Source organism: Scleropages formosus, chromosome 16 (genome assembly GCF_900964775.1).
Source record: "Scleropages formosus chromosome 16, fSclFor1.1, whole genome shotgun sequence".
NCBI lineage: Eukaryota > Metazoa > Chordata > Actinopteri > Osteoglossiformes > Osteoglossidae > Scleropages > Scleropages formosus.
This window is the reverse complement of record NC_041821.1, coordinates 7,505,885-7,528,782: the sequence shown is the minus strand read 5'-3', so window position 1 is coordinate 7,528,782 and position 22,898 is coordinate 7,505,885. Positions and strand designations below refer to the sequence as shown.

The window sequence follows — 22,898 nt, the reverse complement described above, 5'->3', positions numbered from 1 at the left end:
GCTGGCAGGTGGCGTTGGGGTTTCGACAATCACCTTCCAGTGAGAAAGTCCTGGGTTTGAAGCCCACCCTCCTTCTGTAGCACCCTTGATCAAGGTACTTGGCCTGAACTGAAATGGTAAAAAATGTCCTGTTGTGTAAATGGGTAAATCATTGTAAGTAGCTCCATATATAAAGCTAACGTGCATTGCTTTCGTGAGACAAATGAACAGATTTGGGGTGCTAGTAGTCGGGGTCACTGAGAGCACACTGGTCCAGCGCTCTGGGGACACTGGATCTGCAATGAGCGTAGGAGTGATACCACTTGTGAGTTTGGCCCCTCCCTGTTCCCAGCGTTCGTCGCCATCCCTAATCTGCCCTGACAGTGTTTTTGGCTGCAAAGATTGCGAAGGGTTGTGTTTCCACTGAGGGTGTCACTGTGTTCCTGCAGCTTTGCCTTGTTGCCGATGATTTAAAAACAAAGCCGGTCTCAGTTGAGGGAGCTGCAGGATGGGGCGCTCTTGTCAAGGACAGCCGGGTTTCTTCCTGCAGGTCTGGCGCCTGTTGGCATCCCGTTAACGACATGGGAACTAAATCCATTCTGCTCGTGGGTCTTGGTAGTTGTGTGTGTATGTGTGGCTGGACATTCTCAGGAGCAGCCAGAAAGTGCTGATGTAAGGCCATGAGTCTGTAACCTGTGCTTGAGGATGAAGAGCAGACCGTAGGGCAAATGCGGTACCCTTGACCGTCCCGAACACCACCCCCGCACCTTCGCTGACCAGCTGTGCTGCCCATCTGCTGAGTCAGCACCACCCCCACCCTGCTCGTCACATCTGCAGAGGCACGGAAAGGCTGGATTCATCGCACTCAAGAGCCCCCGGTCACCGCATACAAATGCGCCATGGAGCGGCGTCTGCACACGTATCTCTCCTCCCAGTGGGCAGAGGTCTCGTCTGTGCTTTAGACGTGCTGCGGCATCCGAGCATCAGTTGGGACACGAGCCTTGTTTTCACAGCGGAAGGGAACCGGGCCTGCGAAAGAGCATCAGGGAAAACCTCCACCTACTAGCTCCGCCTGGGTATCCTGGTTATCCTTAGAGCAGCTCTGCCTGCACTCAGTGGCGGGGGTGGCGAGGGACCGCCGAGGCCACCCGATCAGAGCTGCCATAAGCCCACAGCCAATCGGTGGGACATTTTCAGAGGCGTTCGGAAGCATAATTTATGGAAAGAATGACAAAACGAGCCCTCATCTGCCCCACGCTTTTTCGGGGAGGTCTGACTTTGCGCCTTTAAATAAATCATGAAGCCCGAATTAAATCTTCGGGAAGGTAAGAAAAAAGAGAAGAGTTTTTAATCTTTATCAGAGAGTCGAGTCTCTGCACAGATTATCTCTGACTGGTACTAACGGATAAATCCGACATTTTTACCAACTTTACCTTTGCTTTAAAGTTTCAGAGCCTCCGAGCACCTGGTGCACAGGGAGCAGTGTACCCTGTTGGTATTCGAACCCCCGCAACTTCCTGTGACGTCGTGTGTAAAGGGAGTGCATCGCAGCTGGGGACGCACTTGGAGCCCTTCCCGTCACCACCCAAAGAAAGAATAATTAATGTATTTGGGACTTCAGAGAGGAGTTTTCAGCATTAAAGCTGTAGCTAAGAGCAGGGGAGATTAGGGCGTGTTTTAATTAAACCGAGGGTTCGACACGTCCTCAGGAGGCTCCCCCAGATTGCCTGAGAAACGTTCTCTGGAAGATTCTCAAAGTCGGCCGTTTTATCCGTTCGTCGGGAGGACTGCTATCAGAGCTCATCCGGGGAAGTAGTTTGGGTTGCCGGTGGCTGGGCTCGTACCTGCGCCTCCCGACAGGAGGAGGTGGCCAGCGGAGAGGCCCCGGTGCTCTAGTGAGAGTGGCCTGGGGTCAACGTGACCTCAGTGACACAAGGGAATCACAGCGCCTCTTTCGATAGCATCCTTAATGGGCACCACGTTGCTTTCTCTCTCCCCTCCTCACTAACAACACACATAATATAAATATATATATATATGTGTCCTGGCTGCCTCTCAGATACACTACGATTGGTCGCCGTCCAGCTGCTGCAAGCTCTCGGCCCCCGAAAAGCTATTACCATACATTACCGTGGGCTGAATCGGAGACAGATGGCAGCCCTGCAGACGAGGACGAGAAGGAGGTGGAGGAGGAGGAGAGCAGCACCGATGGTTAGCTGTCTACTCTGGAGGCAGAGAGATGCTTCCCTCACAGCAGGCTGCCTCGTTCCCAGGTTCGGAGCCCACGTGACGTTGGCGTGGTGTCATTACAAGGATGTTGGACCGCGCTCCCCATCGCATCTCATAGCAACACCGTTTCACTTTGCCTTCATCTGAGTTGGGCTGAACTTGGTTTTTGTTACGAAAGCAGCGTGTAGACAACTCCACGTCGCTCTCACCCCAAAGCTTATCGCTGAAGTGAAGGTGCGGGCTTTCGTCAGCTGTGCCGTGGTAAGGCCCACAACCACATCGCACCCAGGTTTGAGGACAAACATGAGCTCGCTTGTCTGACTCAAGCCCGACAGCCCTGCACCTCCAACCCTGGTCCAGCTAGCTTCTCTGCCGTTGCCAGGCAACGGCGTGCAGATGGGGGAAGGGGAAGGGGGACGGGGTCTCTGTCAGCCCTCCCACTTTGCACGGAGCAGATGTGTTGTGGGTCTGCTGTCCCACCCACCCCCTGCCTCTAAAGCCGCCGAGGGCCGTCCCTCCACCCGCCTCCTCAGCCAGCTAGCCGTGACGTTCGCTCCTCTGCGGCAGAGAGAGGTTGGAGCCCGGATCGTCCACGCTGCTGGGTGGAGGAGCTCCCTTCATCTCCTGCGGAGGCTCCTCTGGCAGAGGATGATGGGTGTGATTAGAATTACAATAACAGTTTAGTGTAGCATCGCTTCAGCGGTGGGCTGCCGCAGAGCACTGCATCATCCTGAAGATGGACAGAGCGCAGCAGTGTAAGACACAGTACACACAGCAGGAGTAAAGGAAGGGGAGAGCATCATGGGAGTGCTGCTGGGGGAATTGGTGGCTTGCTTTCCCAGCGGGAGTCAGAGACGGGAAGGTCGTGCCACGGGCCTTCGTGCCGCATGACGTGGCAGCCCGGTGGGATCCGGAGAATGGGAGAAGCAGGGACAGATCCGACACCCCCATACATCCCATCCTCTTGTCCCACCTGCTCAGGGTTTCTCCTCCCCCCCGCTTGGTGCAGCTTGTCTTGCCTTCCGAACGGCTGATTTCTCAAGTATATTCTACCGTTGCCATTGCTCGTTTGCCATTTGTCTCGGATGCCCACGCTCATTTCCATACAGCTGGCTCCAGGGCGCCCCTCCCCCGACAGCCCCCACACCACCCCCCGTGCAGGGCCGGGGCAGATGGGCTCTGTGAGCTCGGGAAAAGGGCACTAAGCCTTTGTTAAGTTCAAGAGTCATGTCCCAGAGATTTGAACGAGGAGAAACAGAAATGGAATGGTCACGGTGGCGGACTGGGCTGAGATTTACTTATCTGTAAACGTGGTAACGGGAGGTACGCTGCTGCAGGTTCTTTGGATGCAGTGGTTTAGTTCTGGGCCGGTCATTGCGATTTCTGACCTCGTTTCTTGAGTTGGTCCCCAATCGGCAGCCAAATAGCTGCACTGCTCGCCCCGCGCGGGTCTCCCGTCGGAGCCTTCGGAGCCTGCAGCGGACGGCCTTGGAACGCTCGCTGCGGTCGGCCTTCAGGATGAAGCGGCGCAGTTTGGTCAGGGGCCTCGATAATGGTCCCACACGGGAGGACGGCCCACCCCAGAGCGCAGGGGTAATAGACTCTCATGGTCTGTTTCGATCACCACGTCCCTGCACCGCTCTGGGGAACCTGCTTGTACTGCGCTCTGAGCTTCTTCTTGTGCAACTTTGGGCTCCGCTTTGCTTCCTGAGCTTTTACTGGCAAAGATGCTTAGCACATTATCATTATTTTTATTGATACATATATGCTGTAAGTTCATAATTTTTCAGCTATGCGAGCTCGATATTTTCGCTGAATGTCTTAATTCACATTCAGTGCAGAAGAGCAGAGAAGCTCTTCAGTCTGAGCTAAAATTGGGTTTTTGTGGTGTGGAAGAGTGAGTTTTGTGACTGAAATAGCTCTGCCCCTGATTCCTGCCGTATAATGCACGCTCTCTCCGTTTTGCACTTAGTCCTGACAGCGACTTTTCTACCCACATGCTCTGGGCGCGGCAAGAGGCGCCAAGGCCTCCGTCACTGCCGCTCACAGCTATAATCAGCCACGGTAATTTGGTTCTCCCGAAAACCACCGACCGTTTTTACTCAAAGGGAGACTGCAACGTCACATGGAGCAACCGCAGGTGTGCTGAAGGTTTCTCCGCAGCCCAACCCCATCCCCGAACATCTCTCGCTGCAGTGGTCAGTCCGAGCACAAGGGACCGGGGCCACGTTAGCGGAGACTGCCGTCCAGGAGTTCGCGCTGTTCGGCGAAGTCCTGTGCTGGAAGAAGCCCAGCTGGAGCGGGGCAGCGGGGGCCTAGGAGGGCTGCAGTGCAAACCGCTTCCCAGCAGGGGCAGAGACTTCCCCCCGTGATGTGGATGCTCACTGACGTGGAGTATCATTAGAAAGCTGGAAGGTCGTATTTTTAGAACCGTCGGAGACGCCGGATCAGTTCCGTAAGTGGAATGAAGGATGAGGTCACAATACCCAGTAATAGTCACTTTCTTTTGTTGTTTCCGCCCAGTGCTTTCCATAATAACAGCCATTATTTTCGGATGGGCCCCCATCTATAGAATTGTAGCCATCAGCCTTTCATTGGCACACCTCGCATCTCTCTGTCTCCCCTTGTACTCGCAGGCTGGATGCCCAGCGCACTTGTGCGAGGCAGATAATGCAGCCCAGGTATCCTCTCTGCCCGCAGCAGGAGCCTCGGCGAAATGTTGAAACGATGCACGCTGGGAAGGTGTGCCACCGAGTGGCCCAGTACTGATGGAAGTTCATTTCCACACCCTGATGCAGATGACATCTTGTGTCACTTGGGGTCATGTGACTGGTTACAGACTTGTCTGTGTCGGTGGGGCACTCGCTGCACAAGGCTGTGGGCAGCATGGGCTGTGTATAGCTCCCTTCCCCAGCTGTGCTGTGTCATCTGCGGCCTGGAAAGCCCCCCCGGTGTGCACGCTGGAGAAGACGTGGAAACTACCAATCTCTGTGACACCGTGTGTTTCTAAGAACAGCAGGAAGGGAAATGAAATCCAGAACAGTTCTGAAGTGTAAACGTGAAAATGGGCCGCAGTCCAAGAGGTGCATCCTTGGCTAATGCTGCGTTGTAGTGCTGGCGACGAATGCAAGGAGCCCCGTTTCCTGCACCTTGAGCGGCCGGGCCTTGGGTAGCCCGAGAGGAGCTCTCACAGGGACGCGTCATCGCAGCATCCTTTCATTTAGACACCTGACAAAGACACCGTGAAGTGCGATCCTCCACTTGGATAGGAAGCAAGTTGGAGGAACGATCGGAGAAGGCTGTGGCTCCTGGCAACTGCGGGGGAGAGGAACCGGGGAGAATCTGTAGTTTTCTCACGATTTTCAGGGAGGGGAAAGACATAATGGTCCCCCGATAATGAAACCGCTTAATTAACTGCCAGAGCCTGTTAGATCTCTAAGCCGACATCTGAGGCCCTTGTTTGTTTTTGTTTTGTTTTCTCGCTTTTGTGCAGTTTTGGGAGGCCGAGGCCTGCAGCTCTGGGGCCTATAAAGATGTGAGCTTCAGAAAAAAGGGGAGTTCGGCGCATCGGCCCTGGGGATAATGAGACATCCCCACACAAAGGCGCTTAAGGGAGCTGCGGGAGGAAAAGAAACACCCATCCGGGGAAATGGGTAGAGAGGAGAGGGTTTGGATCCGGCCGATTCAGTACTTCGTTTGTCCTTTTCTCGCCCCTCCCTCTGAACTCGAGATGGGCAGCGTGGGCGTTCCTCGTCTCCGGCGCTCTCGGTCTCGCTGCGCGCGGGTGGCTGCAACAGCACGGCATTGTGGGTAATAACACTGATACATAGCTCCGCAAGTCCCGGAGGACGGGCGTTTAGAGGATGAGGTGGCGTGCTGAGGCCCCTGCTCTTTAAGTATACATGAGCACTTAACTTTCGCAAGCCACCGGTTTCATCCATAATTGATGCCTGGCAGATTGCCTTTTTGAATAATGTAGTGCGATTTTGTGTTAGTGCCGCACCGGGGGGTCTGTCTGCTGGGGCAGGTGAGGAGACCCTCAACCTGTAGACGCAACTCCCCGACTCCGCTCTCAATCTCTGCGCTCAGTGGAGAAGCGCGACAGTAGAGCGGAAACTTTCCCCTGGTCACGTGTGGTGGGGGTGGGGGTGGGGGGTTCTGCCTGTCTGCCAGGTTTGAGTCTGAAATGTTCATTCACTTTCTAACATGAAAGTGTTCAATTTCCCGTACAACCGGGGCCGCTCTCCGAGGTGGAGAGGAGACACTACGTCGAGTGCATTGGTTGTGACAGCGCAACTCGGAATATAGCTGTGCTGTCAACAGTCTTATTTCCTGCCCTCCTCATGCACTCCCTCAACGAGGAGAAGACTGACAGACACACACACAGAAGAGTTCTAACTCATACTAGAACATGGTCTCTTCGCTTTGCTGTCCCCAGCCCTTGGCCATTCTTCTCAGGCCATTTCTGGGGTCCCCGTCAGATGATCTCTACCCCTAGGAGAATCCCCCATCAGCGAAGCTTCAGTGTCACGACGTGGCTATTTGTTTAGATCCCTCTGGCCTCCATATGCAGGTGGTCTCCCAGGCTTAGTTGCCACGTTGAAGCGGTCGGTGACACATCGCTCTTTCTCGAGATGAAGAGTCTCAGTGATGCGCTTTTGTGTGCGTTGCTGTTCTTCCACCCAGGAATGACCCGTGAGGCTCTTCAGGTGCACATGGACACTTCTGTCTGCTCCCAGGACACCCCAGCTCCCACGCCACTGAAGGAATTATTTAACCATTTTGCTGATGCTTATTGCTGATGACAGCAATCTTGTGTTCTCGTCTATTTACAGTGATTTACCCATTTATACAGCTGGATAATTTTTACCGTATCAATTCAGGATAAGTACCTTGATCAGCGGTCGAATGTGAGTGTGCGAAGGACTTGTGTCCTGAGCGAACGATGTACAGATGGGGATCTGGGGGTCCAAATAAGGACAGAAAGCAGCACTTTGGGGAAGTCCCAGCTCTGCAGTCTGTTCCACGCCACCAGCATTGAGGCAGAGGAATGACTCCACTCGCTGTCAGCGAACATGTGTTCCACGCACTTGGAGCATCCGCCATGCAGGGGATTAGAAGTGCGCTGAAAGCTCCTACTCATCCCCTCCACAAACACGGGATTGCTCGGCGTGGTGCTGACAGGAGCCAGTGAGCGACCCGTTTGTACGGTCACAGCCTCCAGATGATATCGCCGGGGGGGCTTCTTCACATTGGAGCAGGCATGGAATCCATAGGAGGGATACTCAAAACTTGCTCATCCTTCACTCCTATTCCTGAGGTGCGGATCTTGCTGCAGGACTCAGTTGAACCCCCCCCCGACCTCTCCCACGGAGAACCTAGCCTCTGGTGATGGACGAGCCACCCCATGTTGACAGCTCCTCTGGGCTGAATGGGGGGGGTGTCTGCTGGGAGGTGTAGCATGGAGGTGTGGTCTCCCAATCCCTGTTTACAGCAAGGTTCTCCACCTTCATTGCTTCCACATGACCTCACATTTTGAGTTCCACCACCCATGTGATCTGTCATGGCTACGTTGGGGGTGGGGGGAATCCCTTGAGCGTGCCAGTTCATATACGTCTCCACAATGCCTCTCCAAAAGTTATGCAAGTGCCTCTTTTTTTGCCTTTTTTGTTTTTGTTTTTGTTTTTTTACCAATATTGTGAGAGTACATCAGAAAGTATCCACAATGTTAAAGTTCTAGGAAAATGCAAATTATTGCGGATACTTTGTGACTTAACCTCATATATGTATCTATATTTTTTATTATACTAAGGTGTGGCACAGTACTGTACTTTCAACATTTTTCCACACTCCAGGAAGACTCACCTTGATGTCGAAAACACTGCTGGTCTCCGAGGAAACATCCTGCGGCAGGGAGCATGCACGAGGACTCGCTCGTGCCTTTATTTTCTTGTGCTCCTATTCTCCCGAGGGCAGAGTCCTTAAGAGAGGGTGAGGTTCAGTCTCACGGTGTGTGCTTCAGTGAGAGAGATTTGTGTGCTAGTTCGTTCCTGGGTGTGTTTGTCCTCACTCTGGGCTGATGTTCATCGAAGGCCCCGTAGGATCCCGAGCTTTGGGGTGAAGTTCAGAAGAAATGTGCTCTGCATTGTTGTTTGTGGGAGAGGAAGACAAGCTGTAATTTGGAGCTATTTCTGAGACGGTTACAAAGAGCTCATCCTCCCCAGTTTGAAGAAGGGGCACCGTTCCTCTTGGAAACAAGTCCTTCTGGCTCACACAGTGGCCCCTTGTTACAATGTCATCCATCCCTCCATCCACCGTTTTGCTCATCAATCCACATCTCACACTCAGTTTACCTGAAACATGTGTCTTTTTACTGTGGGAGGAAACCAGAGCACCAGCAGGGAAACCCACAGAACATCCAAACTCTACACAAACTGAGCCGGACTCGATCCAGAATCTGAACCTGCAGCCTAGGAACCGTGAGGCCCCGGTGCTTCAGATACCGAATTCCTCAAAACCCCTCCAGGAAGCTCACGCTCTGAGATGAAGCAGCCTGGCCAAATGGCATCCAAACAAACCAGCCCATTTTCTCCAATGGGGTTGCGGCCCTTTGGCGGGGCTGCCCTTATCGAAGGTGTTACTGCTCTGCCTGGGAGGAGTAGAGTTCACCAAGGGGACGGTAGTGTTCCATCTAGGCATTTGAACCACGAGCAGCTCATCCCAGCCCCCTCTGCCACCCACCTTCCTCCCGAATCCAATTAGACTCTAAGAAAAGTCTGCTCCTGTTCCTAATGAGCGGCTGCTTTAGGGAGGACGGGTCCCATCGCTCTCCACCCAGTGCGGCATTCAAGTTCACAACCTGACCCGGTTCGGCGGTTTGACGACCTGACATGCAGAGCATTGGCATCGTGGCGACCGGGTGAAGGAAACCACTTCTGTGGGACAGAGAACTTGTTGAAGGAGGGATATGGGGACGCCTGCGACCCGGACACGGACCCAGGAGGGGGCCCTCGGACAGGCTGTGCAGATTAGTACGATCCTGTAGACTCCCAGCGGTGGTCCAACACTCCCCTCCCAGACACCAGTAATCCCCGATCAGACACCTCCAGTACAGGGCTGTCCCTACACAGCATCGCCTTGGAAAGTGACCGCCAAAAATGAATAATGCTGAAAACATTCTAAATGTCACACCCCTGTAATTAGATTTTTATTAATTGTCATATTTAGCATAATTTTGACCTAGATTGGGTTCCGCTGATTGATTGATTGTTGCTAAAACGTTCCCGTTCACCTCTCATTTCCTTTGGAGTTGAAGATGAAACACAAAAATTCTGCTTTCAGCGTAATGGGTGTTTTTTTACCTCCCACTTTGTTTATGATTTGTGGACACGCCAATGCTGAGCAGACTTGTGTAGCTGGACGTCTGCCAGGTCAAACCCCATTACCCATGAATTTCACCACGGCTTTTTTAAGTTCCTAAATTCACCCTTGATGATCTTAAGTATCAGACCCTCCGAGGTACGCCGGATTATCCCAGCGCTGTTACGGTATCACTTGCTGATTAAATATGGGGAAATATCGCTGCCCTTTGCTCTTTTAGAACGTTGTTGCAGCAGTATTGACGGGTTGTATAACGCAGCTCTGCTGCATGACGTGTGGTTTTGTTTATTGATGTTTTTATTGCTCGTAGATAGTAAAGTGCTGCACATCCACAGTGGTGTCAGATGGAACATGCTGTAATTTTTTCCCTACTTATTTATTTAAAAAAAAAAAAAAAAAGGTTTTCTGCTCCCGAAGTGCTGAGATTTTTTCCAGCAGCGCGATGAAACTGACGTGCCCGTTGACCTGCCCTCGTTGTACATTGACTTTTCTGTAAAGGCTCCACTGTAGCCCAACTGGTGGGATTTCGGTGCAAATTTGTGACGGTAAAGGTCACTTTGCTTTGAAGAAGCGGGTCTGGCGTCGCCCGCAGAAGGTCAGGAGAAGGCCGTCCGCTCGTGCCTCTTTGTTTTCCCGTCTGGGACACGGCTGATGCCTTCTCTCTGAGGTGTCAGGTAAATTGCCAGGTCACGGGGGGTAACGCCTCTTGCCTGTTTTCCACTTGGAAACGTATCGGCGGTGCCCCTCAATGTCAAGCCTTTATTCTTCATCTTTTGTCCGTACGTGCTGTGTAGGAAATAAGAGGCAGGCCTCTGGTTCACGTGAACCCAACAGCTTGGCAGTATGTCACACCCGAGGCCTGAATCTCTTTGTGTGTGTGTGTGTGTGTGTGTGTGTGTGTGTGTGTGTGTGTGTGTGTGTGTGTGTGAGAGAGAGAGAGAGAGAGCGCCTGCCCATACCTCAGCAACAATGCGTGGCTTTCTGTCCAACCTGCCGTTTCGTCCTGCTGACACGTTGAAGATGAAGCATTACGTATGCGGTAACTGGTACAGACACAGCTTGTAGTGTCATGCTTAGAGCTGCTGCCTTTGGACCCAAAGGTCACAGGTTCGAATTGTACCTCCTGCTCTAGAACCCTTGAGCAAGGTACTTACCCTAAATTGTTCCAGTAAAAATTACGTAGCTGTATAAATGGCTAAATACTTGTTGGTAACTTAACCTTGTAAGCTGCTTTGGAGAGAAGCATCAGCTAAATGAATAAATGTAACTAGAGGGGTGCTAGCTCCTCGTCCCCAGCTGTTTTTCAGAAGTGCACGGGCTATATGCTGAGAGGTGAGGCACCGTACGCATTTCGTGAGCCAGTTTGAATAGTTTTGTCTTGTCCTCACATTTCTTGCACAGCCAAATTTCTCTGGAATCTTCATCGGGTAAAGAGAACTTGCAGCGCTGCCGTAAAGCGTGACCTTCAGAGGCGTTCGGATGGGGCGCACAAGGCCCATTTAGGCAGTGAAAGGAGATAATGAGGACAAATGAAGTTCTGTGGTGGTTCTGGCATCACACTTAAAAGGAGCGTTATTACACATCCGTACTGATTCGTGCTGCGGCACCGTGTACCACCATGTATCAGCGCATCTACAGTGTCTCGGCGTCACCCTCTGCTTGGTCCCCAGAGCCGAGAGCCCTCTGGGGAGCGACCCCATCAGGGCATCGGGATTCAACCGCAGCTGAATAATTTTGAGGCAATCACAGCATCCCGTCAGCACATCCCCTTGTTTCTTTTGCGCTGCAACTGAGCGGCCGAAAGGCAAACGATTCCCCTTTGTTCCTAATTCCAGAAATTATCGGCAGAAGCATCTGTAGGACAGGACGCAGTGTGTCTAATGTCCAGTTCAGGAAGGGAATGTGTCCCTTTTAACTTTATTAAAAGTATTTGGGATGCCTGCAAGGCACCCCATCAGGACTCGAACCCCAGACACGCTGCACCCTCCAGACATTTTGTATACTTATAACAAAATTTACTATCCCATCAAAACAAGTCAAGTTTATGTCACATCAGTCATCAGGACGAACTTCCCATTGGATCTTCTTCATGGGACCTTGGAAAATGTATAGTTGGCTTTGATGCTGCATGTTTATAGCATCCAACCGTTGTTGATAGCTTCATTTTTTAACATTTTTCCAGTATATCACCTAGTTTATCTGTTCAGGGTACCACTGAGAACACAATTTAGTCAGACTATTGTTGTCGTTGCTATTAGAGCTAACGCCTTTGTCTGAGGGGACTTTCTTCAAATAAACGTGTGCTTTGTGTGACATGGAGCTCGGGTCCCTCTGGAGCCTCAGCCTGTAAGTTTGTGGACGGTGGACGCGGTGGCGCTTTGGCCCATTGTTGTGCCGGAAGGGGACCGGCGCACCGCCCTGCCCGCGAGCAGATGGTATCATTGTACTTTGTGCTGCGCCGCGATACATGGCCGCATTCATTAACTCCAGCATCGCAGGGGCCTCAGCTGTCCCGCGTACCGCGCAACCCAAATTGAGAGTGTTGCGGGCGCAGAGTCTGGAAGGTTTGCACCACCGCCTCCCACGACTCTGTCTGCGAGGACAAAGAGCGGCTGGTGTTTATAGATGCACTGGTGTCTCTCTCGCATTTGCATTGTAAACACCCAGTAGTCCGTGTCCAGCATGTGCCGCAGGAGTCTGGTGTGTGTGTGTGTGTGTGTGTGTTTGGTGATTTTTAAAAAACCAGATCTGGGGGGTTGTGTGTGCCGGGAAACTTTCCTCTCAATTCTTCCTTCCACTTGTGTGTGTGTTTGACGCAGCTTTGTTTTCTCCCCCCCTCTGCACTGGTTGCTTTTTGGAGAGTCCGGTGGCATTTTGGGCTGCTTTTCCATAATAAATTCCCCACAGTAGGACCTGCCGCTGATGGCCAGTGCTGACAGCTGGCGGCAGCGGCGCCACATCAGTCCTTCCGCTTTGCTGTATTTTGGAACCTGTTTGCCCTGTGGAACTCTTTCTGATGGTGCCATATTTCTGTTTGACACAGAGCGCCCTGCGACTCCCCGCCACATCCCCCGGCCCATCCGTCACGAATCCGCTCCCCAGCCTGTGCTGTCCCTTTAAGGGCAAGGACCTGGTTTGTCGCGCTCTCGGAGACACCTGTTCGGAAATGCGGGGCTCCGGGGCCCCGGAGCTCCACAATGGCCTGCAGAGCCTTGGCGGCGCTGGCCTCGTCTCCCGCATTCCTGGCGTTCCTGGCGCTGCGTGAACAGTGGATTCGGGGGAAGTGCAGCACCGGCCGGGGGTCGTCACGGCAACGGCGGGAACGCAGGGCCGAGCCTTGTAATGAGTACAAACCATAGACAGACCTCTGTTTGGTCCCTTGTGTTGGGGGGGACAGCTTGGGGAACAAGTGAATCCACCGTCAATGTTTTCAGAGACACTCTCCCCAGGATTACGAGCTGCACAGAGTAGGGGCACACAAATACTCCCTCCTGTATGTGACTTCCAGATGCCCTTAAACACCCCTGAAAGCCAATAACTGCTAATATAGCAGAGCACAACTTCTAAGAGGAGTCCTAATGAGCATCTCTGATTGGGGGGGGGGGGGTGTGATGGTTTACTGCAGTAATGCCAAACACCTGTGACACGCCTGGCAGCTGGGGGTCTGCTGTCGAGTGTATGCGCTTGCAGTTTGGCTGCCCATCCCAGCAGCTCACACTGCCTTCTCATAGGCTGCAGCCTGAAACTAATTTACGGTTAATAAGTCAGGAAACATCCACTGCTGCACTGTCGGTAACTGCCTTGCTCCAGGGTCACAGTGGCATGGAGCCTATCCTGAAAACAGGGTATGTTAACGCTGGATGGGACGCCTGTCTGTAACAGGGCAGTCTCTCTCTCTCTCTCTCTCTCACACATACACATTATAGTGTCTACCTGAAACACACAGCTCTGGACTGTGGGTTGAAACCAGAGCACCTCCAGGAAATCCACACAAACTGTTGGTGTGAAGCCCAGGAGCTGTATCGCATACAGCTGTGGGTTCAAGGGATATGGCTGGGGAGAACTGTGGACACTCGTGGTTCAGCAACAGGAACACTGCAGGGCTTTGGAACCCGGTCAGAATGATACACTGCCTGCTACCAGTAAACAGTGTAGGGCCTGTGAGGCAGCAGGTGGCGTAGGGATTAGAGCTGCCACCTTATACTCAAACGACCCATGTTCGAATTCCACCTCCTGCTCGACTCCCTTTGTTCAAGATATTTACCCTGAATTGATACAGTAAAAATTACCCAGCTGTGAAAATGGGTACATAATTTTATGTAGCTTAAGGCTGTATTTTGCTTTGGAGAAAAGTGTCAGTGAAATAATGTAAATATCGCAATGTGTGGTTTTCTCATGTCTCTTGACCGCTCGTTACACCTGATGCGGTCATGTTGACCCTGGGGGTGACAGAGGCTCAGCGCAGCTGCGCACACAGCACTTAGTGCAGCGATTAAATGTGTTTTTTGTTCAAGTCTCTGCTCCTCTTTCCTCCAAGGGGCGTTCACGTGACAGATTCAACACGATTGCAGTACAGGCACATCATGGGGTCGAACCCTCGCAAGGGTCTTTGGCACGCTGTTCCGTTTGACCCCCCCCTTTGGACTTTGACCTGCGAGACCAATCGAGAACCAAATAGTTTGTGACACCGCCCCCCAGAGGCCAGTCCGTGTCATTTCACAACCGAGAGTCGTCGGTCGTTCCCACCATTAAGGTGACGCGGAGCAGGGGTGTCGATTCGAGACAAGTCTCGACATGTCCACTGCTGGCCTCTTGGCGGTGTTCATATTCCTTCTCTCTCTCTCTCTCTCTCTCTCTCTGGAGAGAGAGAGAGAGAGGTCTCATCCTTCACTTGTCGTTCTGTGGCTGCCTTATTCCTTCAAAGGCGCAGGTAGCTGCGGCCCACTGTTTGGTTCCCCGATAATAAGTGAGGACGAGCAGAGCCGTGCGTGTATTAGGACGAGAGTCAGGACTCAAGGGCCCCCTATTCTCCGGAGACAGTGCGCACTCGCTTCCCTCTACCAGGTCCCACCGCTTCTTGCAACCTCAGAACCCAGGCCCATTTGCATTGTACTCTATCATACAGAGTAATTGCAATTACAACTGCACTTGCTGGGCCACGCAGAAGCACATGGAGCATGTGGAGATGTGATAGAGATGAGGTTCATATTAAACCAGAGGTCTGGGGGAGCTGAGGTTGGAGATGCGACGGCGGCGTTGACCGCTCTTGTTTACTCAGCTCAGCCTGGTGGTGTGACACCGGTGTGATTTTACTGCGGCTTACTGCATGCACTTCGCACACCGGAGCCGCCTGTATTCCATCAGTGTATGTGAGAGGAGCTCGTGCCGCACCTTTAAAGTGACTTTTAATTTTAGTTACTATTATTAGTGTTTCCTTGTTCCGGCTGAGGGTTTGGTTTAGCAGTGGAGGCCTGGTGAAAATACCATCTGCCCAGTGATGAGGAAAGGAGGAGGCGGCGGAGGGGGAGGGGGCGTGGCGTGGCGGTGGAGGGGGCGGGGCCACGGCAACAAGTGAGAGGGAGGCTGGGCTGCGGGGTTGGGTTGGGCTGCGCTGCTCACTGCGAGCGCTGCTCTCTCGCTTTCTCTCTCTCTCTCCCTCTCTCTCCCGCCCGCGCACTCCGGACCGCACCATCCGGCACCCCCCACGGGGGACGTGGAATCCCTTCGCAGCGCTGCGCTCGAGCCACACTGACTGACTCCGGCGCTCCGTGCACAGGCAGCACGACTCTGCGTGCCGCTCGCCGGGGCGGGACGCCCTCGGATCGTACCGCGGATCGCGACTCGGGGCTGTGGCGCGCGTGTGCGTGCCCGGAGCATGTCCACGTCGGAGAGCGTGCGGGATCCACCTGAAAGAGAGAAAAAGAGAGAGAATTATATCCGTCATCACCTCTGTGGACGCGCACACTGAGCGGCCGTGAAGACGCGCGCACGGATTACCACAATCATGGGGTTCTACGGCACTTTAAAGATGATTTTCTACAAAGTGAGTAGAGTACAGTACGGTACCGTAGCGCAGCACAGCACAGCGCACCGCACCGCACCGCAGCTCACCTTCCGCGCTCTGCGCGTCTCTGTCACGATCGGCTCTTCTTCGCACCCAGCGCTGAGCGACGGTCACGACGTGCTGCCGTTCTTCATATTAAAAATACTGGCAGTGCGCGTAACATGTATGGACGGGCGAAAGAAAGAGAGTAAAAATATATAGTGAAACGCGGGACGAGCGGAGGCAAGGCGCCTTTCCGCTCTGGGCACATCCGAAAAAGACGAAAAATACTAGGTTTTTACCACGCCGAGCTCACTGGCTGTGCGGCTTTCCGAACCCCAGTGTTAGTATCGACACGGTGAACGGTGATGATCGATCCCTGCGTGTGTTTGCATCTTTCTTCCTGGGGGGTACCGTGTTTTACCGCGGCGGTGGTGAGGAGGAGGATCGTGAGGAGGATGCGGTTTACTGTTACTGTGTTTCGCTGGTAACGCACCGGGGTGTGGATGGATGGAGTTGTGCGCATGGATGCGGTGGAGATGCCTGATGATGAGGACTGAAAGGAGCAAAATGTTTGCGATGAAGGGCGAGGTGATGCCGCGCGATCACCGCTTCTGCTTCGAACCCGAGCCCCCGCTCCCCTGTGGAATGTGCTCCTTCCACACCCCGCACGCATTATGAACCGGTGATGGATGCGGTGGTCCAGCCCCCCGTGGACCCCGACCGCAGCCCATGAGTCCCACGGGTCTGACCTGTGGGTATTGATCGCGAGCCTTGTGGGGGGGTGGGGTTGCAGAGGGAGGCTGGGTTTGACCTTAGAGATGTCCAGAACTGCGGCGGTGACCCCTGTCCTGGGGACACGAGGCTTGCTGGGTTTGTGCTCCTTTCTCGCAGACAAATGAGCTGGTATTAATGAGACAGGTCACTGCTTTGGAGATTTGGCCCTACTAGTATTGTTAATAGTAGTAATAATAATAATAATAATAATAATAATAAACGTAAACTCGAAGAAGCTGCCCAGCTGTCATTGTGCTCATAGCAGCATGCTGTTGAACCACGTTTCTGTAAGAGAGCTGCCCTGTTGTACCTGTGGAAGGTGGAGGTTGGGACCAAAGCCCCCCGAGAGCCTTAGGACCCCCGGGTCCGGGGTTCGATTGCACTTCTCGGTCCTTTTTCCGAGTGGAACTGCTGGGTTTGGAGCCAAAACATTTCCAGCACCGTGACGGTGGGGTGTTTGCACCGTGGAGCCATTTGGGACGGCTCAGCTCTTCGTCTCCGCAGCTGTACCAGGGTACAGACAGATGTCTTGGTCACGTTCTCGAGAACTTCGGAGGAGCTGCTGCGCTCAAAGCGAGACTTGTCATTTTTTATAATAATGCAGCACGGGCTTTTTTCCAAGGAGTAGCACCTCAGTTAATGTTCAGGATTAATGAATTGGATATGTAAAGTGAAATTATATTTAAGTTTAAAAAAAAAATCAGAAGAAATGCTTATGAGGTGCTTTTACCTTTTTTTTTTTTCCCTTTGAGTTTGTAAATTTTAGTCAATGATAAATCATTGCAAAATGTGCATCTGTTGTTAATTATGCTTCTCATATTGTGTAAACAAATGGGCTGATCTCTGCAAATTAACTGGCCATGTCCCAAATTCAAAAAAATGGATTGCAGCAATGTTTGTGTACCTGACTGGGGTACTTGAGAAGTGTGTGTGTGTGTATACGCGGATACAATAATGCGTGAACAATATTCAGCGCACGTGTAGTGTGGATCGCCGTCACTGTTACTGATCCCAGTAGGGTAATTACACCCCAGTCCAGGCGAAGGTGGGTCACCTTCCTGGCCTTTACTGCTTATTACAGCACAAGCTTAATGTACAGGGACAGATGCCGAAGTCTTTGCTTGGTTGGACTTTGTTTTTTTCGTAATTGTTGATTACGCTATATTCATCTTTAATTTTTCCTACTGTTTTTGGTTTTAATAATAGGGATACTTTGCACTGGACTTGTTTTGAAACGACAGATGTACTTCAGCTATCCAGCCGTCTTTGTTGTCATGGTTTCCAGCCTATAAAGCCTGGAATGGTTTGAAATGCAACTTATTTTGAAGAGGAAATATTCTCATTTTTGTAGGGTTCGAAGAGCAGACGGTTTTGTTCATGGCGTCTCTGCATTTGTCTGTGTGTGTTTCTGATCCTGTGTGTGTGTGAGCTGCTCCCAGTGGCCCTGTGCAATGGGAGTGATGTCTGGTCCTGGGGAGACCTGTCGATGTGCGGCTTTGCGCGCGCACACACACCGCAGGGTCCAAGAGCAGAGCCCTGTTCCACACTCTCCTGCAGTCGGAGCTGCCATTGTAGTGAGATCACAGCTGGGATGGATTTGGGAGCGCGGCGCCCCGGCCGGTGAAGCCGTCTCGTAACGCAAACCACATCCTTACTGCAAAAAAAAAAAAAAAAAATCTTTTAAAAATTTTGGAAACATTAGAAGCAGGCGTGGCCTCTTCCTCAGCATTTGCGATGTGTTTTGTCTCCACAGCCCACGAGCCACACTCCAGTTGTTCACACGGTGGCCTTTGATCTCGGGCGAGACCCACCCGCCCCGTTTTCCCAGAAAGCCATGCGGCAGGTGCCTTTCATGAACACCCTGGCAGCAGAACATAAGAAAACAGGGACGTGCCCCCCCCCCCCCCCCCCTCCCTTTCCCTAGGAGGGCGGGTGTTTCTGACACATTAATGATTCGGGGGAATATTCCTGAGATCAATCGCTTTGCAGTGGGTGGCTGTGACAAGCATGTGGCTTATCGCGCACACACACGTTAATGATCCCGGGAGCCGTTAGAGCGATAAGCAGCTTAGACGGTAGTGTACAGTAAATGGGTCCATACCGTACTGGGCCTCGATCGAACAAAACACCCGCAGTGATCATCGCGACTTGTTTTGCAAATAATGGGGCTCTCAATTGTCGGACGAAGCCTGCAAAGTTTCTCCTCCTTTCTTTGTTAAGGAAGTAGCTTGTTTCCGATCAGAAATGGTGTTCCGCTGCTCTCCTGCATACGCTGTTTCAATTCTAGAAAAGCGGTTAAGGACATGGGCTTGTGACCTGGAGGAGGGGGCCTGCTGCGGTACCCTAGAGCACAGCTTCTGTAACTTACCATGCTTTACATTCCTCGGGAATAAAAGTGTCAGCCAAGCGACAGATTAATGATGGTAATAATGACAGCGGTGGGGAGAGGTGTTCCCGCCCCCCAGGCCTGTTCTGCTGGCTTCCTGGGCCGAGTTGAGCAGCGTTCGCTCCTTCGCTTCCGGAGGTTTGCCGACAGACTCCTGGCTCCTTCTGAGAGGAGGACTGTTTTCGCCGCATGCTATTCCCACCCCCCCCGGGTCACTCCGGCTCCCCAAAATGTCGCAGAAAGGAATACGATTAAAAAAATGTTCTTTCAAATCATGTGCACAAATTCATTTAATGTCCCTAAAAATAGTTTTATTTAAATGTGGTTTTGGGCTTGAGAGCCGCAGCACAGAGCGCTCTTTGTTTGCCAAGTGGATACTCTGTATCCCAGCTCTTAACTATGCAGTGGGGCAGGAGTGGTTCCGATTGTGTGTGTGTGTGTGTGGGGGACCGCGGCATGGGGGGGTGGCGTAAAAGAATGGGTGCTCTCTTCCTCCCTCCCCCCCCCCTCCCTCCTACTGCAGAATAAATTAAGGAGGTCTCTCCTGAGCGGCAAGCAGGCAGCACATAAGCCTACTGTGGTGGAGGGACCCGGACCCACACCAACACAGGCCCGCTCGCTCTGGGGGCCCCTTCGTGGGCCGAGCACCGTGGGGTAAAACGACACACATCTGAAGTGAATTAATTGACCCCTTCATTATCAATAACTGTTTGCTCAGAGCCTTTCCCAGAACCATAGAGTGAGGGGCAGGGTACACGTTGAACACGATGCCAGTTCATCACAGGGCAATCGCATACATGCAACCTATGGGCAATTTAGGGTCGTTAGTTTATCTGAAACGCATATCTTTGAAGTGTGAGCGGAAACCAAAGCGCACAGAGGAAACCCACGCGAACATGAAGAGAAGATGCCAGCTCCGCACAGACTGAGCGAACCTGCAGCCACGGGAGCTGTGAGGCAGCAGCCCGTCGTGCCGCCCGTCTCAAGGGAATGAGTTGAGGAACAATGTGGGCGCTCGCTTCACTGAACTGACGCCTCCCAGTTGCCCCAGCAGGCTGTGTGCCAGCATGTGTTCCCGATCGCTCCCGCCCTCCCTCGATCTCTTAACTGTAAACGCGCCGCCAATGGCAGAGCACCCTTTTTTGTGCTGGGTGAGCCTAACGTGTGAAGACGAGCGTTAATTAAACGTCTCGGGCTCCGTAATCCATCTTCAATGGCCCTGGGCAGGACCGGCTCCTCCGTGGTTCGCCTGCCGAAGGGGCGCCCGCTTCTTCTGTCTCGTCTTCGGTCGTCTCCAAGGCCGTTGCATAAATCTTAGCCGGCATCTGTGGCAGCCTGCTGCCCTGCACCCGCACGCCTCTAACGCACACGCTCACACACTGTCTCTCTTTCTCTTTTTTTTGTCTTGCAGATGAAGAGAAAGTTGGACCATGGCCCCGAGGTCCGATCTTTCCCTTCAGGAAAAAAGCCGTGCAAGGGCTCGGAGTACCCAAGGTAAAGCACATCCTCACCCTCCTCCTCCTCCATCTCTCCTTCCCAACCCCCATGATTCCCTGCAGCTTTCAGCAGAGCGTCACGCTCACTTGATTTACGCGCCTCCTAGTCACAGGCCTGGGGAGGACAGTATGTGCCACACACAGTCTTGCGTGGGGGAGGGGGGCTCTCCCGCAATACACCCCCAGTTGCCCGACTCTCCGTCTACTGATGTTGTTTTAATGGAACTGAGCGGGAAGCAGGACGTCCATTTCTACAGCTACATGCCCGGGTTTCAGCTTCAGGAGATGCGCATTCAGCGGGGGAGTCGTTTATCTGGTGTGAAAATTTGGGGGATGGGGAGACTGTCCAGGAGAACAGCACATGCTCATCTTTATGGATTTATGGATCTGTCGTCCTGCAGATGGGTCGTAAGGTGCAAAGGTATTTTCAGGGTTGCCTGGTTAACAGTGAGGTTCGTGAGCTTAGAAAAGACCTTCAGCCGAAAGGCTTCCTGTGTGTCCGTGTGTCCGTCTGTCCGTCTGTCCGTCTATCCACCCGTCTGTCTGTCAAACGTTTCTCTCTGCAGGTGAAATAAAATGCCAGAATGTAACACGCTTTGTTAATTTGTGTAGCAAGTTACGGACTTTCCCCTCTTCAGTTTTCTCATTTTGCACAGATGTTCCCGGCTTTGGAAGCGCTATTCGACATGGCAATTTATTTGCTCGTCCCTCCGCAAATCCTTTGTTCGGAAAATCATTTGAAACGTCCTGTTTGGTAATGCGAGCTCAAAGAGGAGCTCCTTTCAGCAGGAATTCAATAACGCACGTCTCCGAGGAAGCGCTACGCTTATAAGGGGTGTGTGTGTGTGTGTGTGTGTGTGTGTGTGTGTGTGGTCGGATCATGGTAAGCGCCGCAAAGTGAGAGGTGATTTGAACAGGACGAGGAAGCAGAGGACGTCCGTCTGATAAGCAGGCAGGAAATCGGCACCCCTCGACACACACCCCAAACAACTGTTAAATGGGGTGCCGATGGCATAGTGGTTACAACTGTCACCTTCCAGTCGAAGGACCCGTGTTCAAATCCCACCTCTTGTTACTCTTAATCAAGGTACTTAGATGAATTGATAGGGTAAAAATGACTTAGCTGTATAAATGATTAAATGAGCATAGCGTAGTGCACAAACCGAACACTAATCTCTTTAGAGAAAAGACCCAGCTGAATGAATAAATAATAATGATGATAATAATAGCTTGCTGTTCAGAGGGTACTACCATTCCACTTAAGCCGTAGAGTCCACAGCGAGGAGTGGAGGTGGTGTGGACCGCCTGGGCGCTACCCCGCCAGCCCCACTCGGAGCATGGGTTCAGATTAGCTGTGCAGTCCGTGGCTCCGTGGCTGTAACGCTGGTGTCCGTTCCCCCATATCCCGAGTCCCGGTGCACAGGGGCTACGGTTTAGTAGCTCGCGAGTGGTGCCAGGGGGTTGAATCCCTCTTCCCGAGTGAGACGTGCGATCCCGGGCCAGAATACGGCGTTGAGGCTCCGGGGCAGAGCGACGCCCTCGACTTTGGGATAAACGGCACTTCCGGTTAAGTGGAACAGTACACGAAGGGTCACTTAGGGGACGCTCTTATCTAGATCCGAATGTCGTAGGAAGTGACAGTCGCCGCCGTCGACCGGCAGGGCTGGTGCTGCGAACTAAAGCCTGGTAACTGTCAGCGGCGTCCGTTTAGCACGCTGTTTCTGAGTGCCTCACCCCGCTTTGAAAGTACACCTCTGAAATAAATGGAGGCGCTTTTTCTGTGCCCTTCAAGAAAGGGCCGAGAGTCTGCGTTCTCCTGCCTTTCTACGGGCACACACCTGGCTGGCCGCACTCTTCTCTAATTGGCGTGCGGTCGAGCTTCGCTGCGCTGAAGGCTTTTCCAGATGAGTCCATTGAGGAGGCGAGCCCAGTGCTGGAGCTTCCCTTTAGGGGACACTGCTGGTAAAGAAGGAGAGCCGCTGCACGGAAATCTCGGGAAGCCAGGTGTGTAGCTGGAACGAGAGCGCTCTGACCCCGGACCCCTGCCGCCGCTTGCCACTCCCCCCCTTTTTGTTTTTAATTTTATTTAAAAGAACAGTTCGTTCTTCAAGATATGTCAGAATCTAAGGCCTACGGTCCAACCGGCGGAGGCCTTTGCCGATTGGGACCAGTTTCGTTACAGAAACACACGGCAAACACGAGGCGAGACGTGCTGCGGGCGCGGCGAGGAGACACCAGAGTGCAGTTCTGCCTTGTCAGTGCTTCTGTAATGATGTGCCTGCGAGCAGCTGGGTCCTGGGTTCGAGAGATCGTTATTTGTGATGAAAAGACAGGCAGATCTGTCTGTATCAGACAGAAGAGTGGTGTGTTTGCCTCATTAGAGCCTTGGGTCCTTTCATGATTACTGTACTGTGTGGGAAATGTTACAGTAGAACCCCCCCGCCTCCACCACCCAGACATTTATTTTCATAAATATCTTCCTGTTATGTTGTTTGTTCCTGATTCCTTCCTTCCTTCCTGTCTTATTTCATGTTTTTTTTAAAATTTATTTATTTTTTTTAATTGTGCTATACAGAAGGCACCATATATGGAGGTGTTTCCCTTTGCT

The 22,898-nt window shown here is 52.5% G+C and overlaps 1 protein-coding gene across 2 annotated transcripts in view; it reads left to right on the top strand.

Moving 5' to 3' along the window:
• The window catches only part of LOC108924513 (F-box/WD repeat-containing protein 7), a 54,307-nt gene that overhangs the window by 17,852 nt on the left and 13,557 nt on the right, over positions 1 to 22,898 (top strand). Inside the window, exons 1-2 of one of the 2 annotated variants that reach the window (XM_018735943.2) lie at positions 15,176 to 15,631; positions 20,206 to 20,288. In XM_018735943.2, the coding sequence (XP_018591459.1) occupies positions 15,593 to 15,631; positions 20,206 to 20,288 (122 nt within the window). In that variant the 5' untranslated portion in view covers positions 15,176 to 15,592. Of the gene's footprint in view, positions 1 to 15,175; positions 15,632 to 20,205; positions 20,289 to 22,898 lie in introns of those variants that run through there. The other variant, XM_029258933.1, reaches the window with a different exon arrangement.